This window comes from Poromitra crassiceps, assembly GCF_964638095.1.
Source record: "Poromitra crassiceps genome assembly, chromosome: 23".
NCBI classification, from domain to species: Eukaryota; Metazoa; Chordata; class Actinopteri; order Beryciformes; family Melamphaidae; genus Poromitra; species Poromitra crassiceps.
Window position 1 is genome coordinate 2,959,691 of NC_139639.1, and position 7,200 is coordinate 2,966,890.

Here is a 7,200-nt window from a genome sequence, read left to right on the forward strand (position 1 = left end):
GTTAACGAACCAGTAAGTAATGATTACTTCCTTAAAAAAATATTTTTTTTATTTTTTATTTCGCTAGTTCATGAGTAGTTAATGGGTAGTTAATGACCTTTAATGGTAGTTCCTTAAAGATCCTTAATGGTAGTTACTTAAGAACTGACCATTATGTTAAGGAACCAGTAAGTAATGATTACTTCCTTAAAAAATAAAAATTCCCGCTAGTTCATAAGTAGTTAATGGGTAGTTAGGGAGTTCATCCCTAGTACCAACTAAGTATGATGGCCTGCTTTACTTGAGGGGGCACCAATATGGTAACTAATGGTGAAGTAATCATGAACTAATGATTAATTCCCTAGTAACAACTATGGTAACTAATAGTCTGTTCTTAAGTAACTACCCATTAACTACTCATGAACTAGCGGAAGAAAATTAAGGAAGTAATCATTACTTACTGGTTCATTAACATGGTAACTAATGGTCAGTTCTTAAGTAACTACCATTAAGGATCTTTAAGGAACTACCATTAAGGGTCATTAAGGAACTACCCATTAACTACTCATGAACTAGCGAAAGTAAAAAAAGAAATATTTTTAAGGAAGTAATCATTACTTACTGGTTCGTTAACATGGTAACTAATGGTCAGTTCTTAAGTAACTACCATTAAGGAACTACCTATTAACTATTCATGAACTAATGGTTCGTTCCTGACTCGTTCCTCAGTAACTACCCAATTTTTGTGTTACAGTATTGTAAGGTGTTACCCAGAGTTGTTATGACAACCAATGTACAACCAGCTTTTGCCACAGCATCAAAACTTCTGTCTGGTCAACTGACACCGTGTTGAAATAACTAAATCAATGTGCATGGGCGGTGTATGCAAATCTTGGTGGACTCTACAAGTTGTGCCTGTTTGCTTGTCAATCACAACAAATAGAGTGGCATAGAGACAACAGAGAAACATCTCTTTTAGGAAAACATTTATTATACAGCAATGTTATCTCAAGTTAACGGTCCCATATTATGAAAAACAAGTTTTTCTTACCCATACATATATAGGCTTCTTTAGTCATCCTTCAACCTAAATTGCTCCCTGTCACAACGGGAGTAATTTGCATATTTGCGATTAGGTTGTACATGTTCTGTCACAGAGTTTTCTTCTACAAGGAGCTGCCATGTTGGTTTTGGAGTTCTTCGGCATCTGCACCCCCCCCCCCCCCCCCCACCCAGGCGATTAGGCGGCCAATCAGATCAGCAGCTCATTATCATAGCATCGCCGCCCACTCAGAACAGTGCATAATTAATGAGGGGAGAAACTGAGAGGATGGTGAGGCCCCAGAGAACACATGGGCAAAATAGAGCCCGCATGGAATTGCAAACAACAACAAAAAACAAACAAACAAACAAACAGTGCACCTGAATGCAACATGCAAGATACCCGCTGAATAACTGTCCAAATGTTCATGTCATTCTGGCCAATACTCCACTTCTGTTATAGCATTTCAGTCTGGAATATGGAATAGGCTATCTTTCAATCATCTTTATGACTAAAAGGCTAAAAGTAATCTCATGTGTAAGAAATTACTGTTCTACAGTCATTTCTTGCGGCCCTGGGGCAAAATGCGGCCCCAGGGCCGGACTCAAAGAAAAAGAAAACAACCCCCAAAAACTCAATAAAAGGCAGAATTATGTTAATAAATCTCATCTGCTACAGCCATTGGATTATATCAGGAGATTAACAAGAAATTACCAATCACAACGGGAGAGAGGGTTAAAAATAGGGAGACTCCCGCAAAAATCAGGAGTGTTGGCAGGTATGATCTCCAATGTGTGGCCCTTCGCTTCTTGATGTAAGTCAGTATGGCCCTCAGGAAAAAAAAACTTGCCCACCCCTGCCCCAGAGCCTGGGATAGTGTGTTTTTTTGCAACATAATTCATAGCCTTATTTTAAAGACCACTGAGAAATGTTTTAGCCTCCTAAAACAAACATAATATGGGACCCTTGACAGCAGGTATGCCAGTCCCATTGATTTATGAATAGATTGTATGCACAGACGTCACTTTCCCACCAGAACACGCCCCTTCAATCAGGACTGAGTGGCAAAAGCTATGTGCAAAACATTCAGCAGGTTCTTTGGAGCAGCAGGTGTCATTTATCTAGGCTGATTTTACTGCATTCAAAATCAGTCTTGCTGCCACTCAGTGGGCGTGACCCCGCAGTGACTTCTGCCCCTGTGACGTCACGTGCATACCCTCTATAAAAGCCTTTCAACAAAAAGTAATAGCTAATAGAATCCAAGCAGCAGTTTGTGGTGGCGATCCAATCGGACACCTGCAGATACACGTGTGTAAGTGTATGTCCCCAGTCTGCATGTGGGTCAACAAGGTAGTTTAACAGAAAGCTGCCATGGATCGGCGTGTAGCAGACAATGAAAACAATCATATTTGCTGTTACTATGCCAATAATGTTTTTCTTCTCCGCTGACTTGTTGTCATCATCCTTTGACAGAGTGTATATGATCTGACTGGAGCAGAACACAATGATCAACAGTGGAAGGAAGAAAAATGCACATAGCATAAGCAGAATGAATGTAATAGGGAATGGGTGCTCGTCACATCTTTCATAGCACGTCAACAGTTTGTCTGGGTAGATAGTCTCGCGGTACGCGAAACATAACCCCAACACAAACGCCCATATGGCCAAACACACGGCGAGCGCTGCCTCTTTCCTCCTCCTCCACGCTCGGACCTTCAGTGGGAACTTGACAGCCAGGCAGCGATGCACACTGATGGCCGTGCTGGTCAGCACGCTGGCGTACATGTTGATGTAATGTGTGGAGCGGAGGAAAGTACAGAGGAAGTTTTTACTCAGGCAGAAGAAGGAGTGGTAGATCCTGAAGGGGAGGAAGAGGATGAGGGCGAAGTCCGCGGCAGCCAGGTTGAGCATGTAGATGTGGGAGTCTGTCCAGGAGGCCCGCTGGGCAATGAAGACCCGCAGAGCGGCCACGTTGAGCAGGAGGCCGATGAGAAACAAGGGGATGTAGGCTACACCCACCAGGACATCTGCATGGCAAGTAGAGTTGGTGACGCACATGCTTATCTGTAAGTGCATCAGAGTGAAAAAGAATCAGCATTTATTTAAAAAAAAAAATTTGCAGAAGGGGAAGCTGCAATGGTGAAGGTGTGAATTACAAGCTACAGTATGGTGAGCCATATCTTACGCCCAAGTTCAAGGGCAAATCTTTGCTAGTTCTAGCACTCAAAATCAAATTTTCTTTATTTTAATTACCACTGGGTCGCAGAAAAACATCCATTGATGTACTGACCCACATACATACATACATACATACAAGGCCGTATCTAGCTATGGGCAGGGGTGGGCTAAGCCCACCCAGACATGAGTCTTGCCCACCCAATCAAAAGTTAAGAAAATATTGTAACAAGCTAAGTGTTGGCAGTGGCAATAACAGGCAGAGAGAGATTATCTCCGTTTTAGTAGCAGATCCTGCTACTAACAACACAAGACTACAGGAAATACCATTTATTGCACTAGAACACACTCACCCGCACACATCAAGTCAGAGGGGGTCACTGAACTGCACACCCGACTCACCCATGGTGCCAACATGTCAACATTGTGAAGCAATGTAATTAACATGCAGAACAGCACTATAATACCAATAAGGTAAATACATGTAAAATAAGTTGTTGGTCCCCCATATAAACAAACATAATGAACATAATCTTCTCATATCTGTCAACCTGTCACAAGTAGGTGGCTGACTCCTACTGGAACAATTTGGTGTACCCATTACACTTAACTCTGGAAATGGCTTCTACACCCTGCTTCAAATCGTTCTTTATAAATTAGAATATAATGCAACTTAATCCCCATCCCCGAACCCACAACCTCTGGCAACCTACCGCCAAAGTTGCCCCCTACCAGCCCACCCTAATGTAGCAGGTTAAAATCGGCCCTGCCTACATACAGTACATACATACATACATACATACGATAGCCTACATACATAATCAAAAACATGATTTTTTTTTACCCTCAAGAATGCTATCATAGCAGATCATTAGATGTAGTGTTTAAACATGCTATAATCATTATTCCCTAAAAGTTTCTTTACAATTTACAATTGTCTCAGTTACAAACTTTAGATTTATACAGATTTTGAGATCTTGAGAACTCACTTCCCTAATACTCTCAGAGAGCGTTCATGTTGTGCCCATTAAAGGAGACAATGTTGAACTCTAACTCTGACAGGCTAACTTTACCTTCTAACTCATCATCACTTCCAAACAGTCACTTTAACAAAAATCAGATAAACTTATGTTACTTGTATATTGTTTTAACACTCACCAAACAAGAGGTGCTGCTGTGCTGAAGCTGTCACTGAACTTACACTCCAAGTAAGACCAATAGGTTTTAAGCATCATCTCCTATCTCACAGAGGATGTGGTGATATTTTAATATTGTGGTTTTGTTACTAATTTGGGCGCCTCTTCCTCAGCCTCTGTCTGAAGCGTGGTTTGAAGCACATAGAACAGAGTTGTTATGACAACCCGATGTACAACCAGCTTTTGCCACAGCATCAAAACTTCTGTCTGGTCAACTGACGCCGTGTTGAAAATAACTAAATCAATGTGCATGGACGGTGTATGCAAATCTTGGTCGACTCTACAAGTTGTGTCTGTTTGCTTGTCAATCACAACAAATAGAGTGACATAGAGACAACAGAGAAACATCTCTTTTGGGAAAACATTTATTATACAGCATATTTTAATTGCATCCATTAATGCAATTAATGGATGCAAGATGCAACCTAGTACTATCGTAGTGTAACGGTAACGTTACACTACGCGAGAACAGGTTAAGTTAATGGTCCCATATTATGAAAAACAAGTTTTTCTTACCCATACATATATAGGCTTCTTTAGTCATCCTTCAACCTAAATTACTTCCTGTCACAACGGGAGTAATTTGCATATTTGCGATTAGGTTGTACATGTTCTGTCACAGAGTGTCCAAATGTTCATGTCATTCTGGCCAATACTCCACTTCTGTTATAGCATTTCAGTCTGGAATATTGAATAGGCTATCTTTCAATCATCTTTATGACTAAAAGGCTAAAAGTAATCTCATGTGTAAGAAATTACTGTTCTACAGTCATTTCTTGCGGCCCTGGGGCAAAATGCGGCGCTGGGGCCGCATTTTGCCCCAGGGCCGGACTCAAAGAAAAAGAAAACAACCCCCAAAAACTCAATAAAAGGCATAATGATGTTAATAAATCTCATCTGCTACAGCCATTGGATTTGTATCACTATTATATCAGGAGATTAACAAGAAATTACCAATCACAACGGGAGAGAGGGTTAAAAATAGGGAGACTCCCGCGAAAATCAGGAGTGTTGGCAGGTATGATCTCCAATGTGTGGCCCTTCGCTTACTTGATGTAAGTCAGTATGGCCCTCAGGAAAAAAAAGTTGCCCACCCCTGCCCCAGAGCCTGGGTTTGTATGTTTTTTTTTGCAACAGAATTCATAGCCTTATTTTAAAGACCACTGAGAAATGTTTTAGACTGCTAAAACAAACATAATATGGGACCTTTGACAGCAGTTAGTCCAGTCCCATTGATTTATGAATAGATTGTATGCACAGACGTCACTTTCCCACTGGAACACGCCCCTTCAATCAGGACTGAGTGGCAAAAGCTATGGGCAAAACGTTCAGCAGGTTGTTTGGAGCAGCAGGTGTCATTTATCTAGGCTGATTTTACTGCATTCAAAATCAGTCTTGCTGCCACTCAGAGCCGTGTAGATAGAAGAGTCCCGACATCTCCATTCACTCCAATGGACCAGTATTTTACTCTCAAGAGTTCCAGGAAGTAAGGTCCTGGATTAAGCAGCACTGTCAAATTGCAGCAAAATAGACAGTTTGTGTTGTACTCTGAAAGGGTTTCCCCCCCCTTGAATCAAATTGTAAATTATCAGCTTTATTTTAGCATGCAAAAGTAGCGCGAGACCCATTCCTGGCTGTTCATTGGCTAATGAATCTGGCATTTTTGTCCCTTGCTGATGCCACTCTCTCTCTAGAGGACACTACTGCCACTCAGTGGGCGTGACCCCGCAGTGACTTCTGCCCCTGTGACGTCACGTGCATACCCTCTATAAAAGCCTTTCAACAAAAAGTAATAGCTAATAGAATCCAAGCAGCAGTTTGTGGTGGCGATCCATTCGGACACCTTTAGATACACATATGCCAGCGTATCCCCGGGCAGCCTGTCTGGTGGGACAAAGACTCTGAGATTGATCGGCGTGTAGCAGACAATGAAAACAATCATATTTGCTGTTACTATGCCGATAATGTTTTTCTTCTCCGCTGACTTGTTGTCGTCATCCTTCGACAGAGTGTATATGATCTGACTGGAGCAGAACACAATGATCAACAGTGGAATGATGAAAAATGCACATAGCAGAGTCAGACGCAATCCAAACGGGAGTGGGTTATCCTTTTCACATCTTTCATAGCACGTCAACAGTTTATCGGGGTAGTTAGACTCGCGGTACGCGAAACATACCCCCAACAAAAGCGCCCATATGGCCAAACACACGGCAAACGCCAACTCTTTCCTCCTCCTCCACGCTCGGGCCTTCAGGGGGAACTTGACAGCCAGGCAGCGATGCACACTGATGGCCGTGCTGGTCAGCATGCTGGCGTACATGTTGATGTAATGTGTGGAGATGAGGACAGTGCAGAGGAAGTTTTTACTCAGGCAGAAGAAGGAGTGGTAGATCCTGAAGGGGAGGAAGAGGATGAGGATGAAGTCCGCGGCGGCCAGGTTGAGCATGTAGATGTGGGAGTCTGTCCAGGAGGCACGCTGGGCAGCGAAGGCCCACAGAGCGGCCCCGTTGACCAGGAGGCCGATGAGAAACAAGGGGGTGTAGGCCACACCCACCAGGACGTCCACATGGCAAGTAGAGTTGGTGACGCACATGCTTATCTGTAAGTGGTAATAATGCATCAGAGTGAAAAGCAATCAGCATTCGCAGAAGCGGAAGCTGCCATGGGGAAGGTGTGAATAACAAGATATGGTGACTGACTCATAACTCATAATTTCAAGGGGAAATCTTTGCTCGTTTCTAGGACTCAAAATCTAAATTTTTATTTTAATAACCACAGAAAAACATCCCTTGAGTTGATGTACTG

At 42.5% G+C, this 7,200-nt stretch overlaps 2 protein-coding genes across 2 annotated transcripts; both read right to left on the reverse strand.

Moving 5' to 3' along the window:
- Positions 1-1,285: 1,285 nt before the first annotated feature.
- On the reverse strand, positions 1,286-3,079 carry LOC310797360 (G-protein coupled receptor 35-like; the record flags this gene model as incomplete). Its single annotated transcript, XM_083659731.1, has 2 exons — positions 1,286-1,301; positions 2,238-3,079. The coding sequence occupies 2 exons, from the start codon at positions 3,077-3,079 to the stop codon at positions 1,286-1,288; spliced, it is 858 nt and encodes a 285-aa protein (XP_083515857.1).
- A 2-nt stretch (positions 3,080-3,081) lies between these two features.
- On the reverse strand, positions 3,082-6,988 carry LOC310797361 (lysophosphatidic acid receptor 4-like; the record flags this gene model as incomplete). Its single annotated transcript, XM_083659732.1, has 2 exons — positions 3,082-3,085; positions 6,156-6,988. 2 exons carry the CDS (start codon positions 6,986-6,988, stop codon positions 3,082-3,084), a joined length of 837 nt encoding a protein of 278 aa, XP_083515858.1.
- Positions 6,989-7,200: the final 212 nt, after the last annotated feature.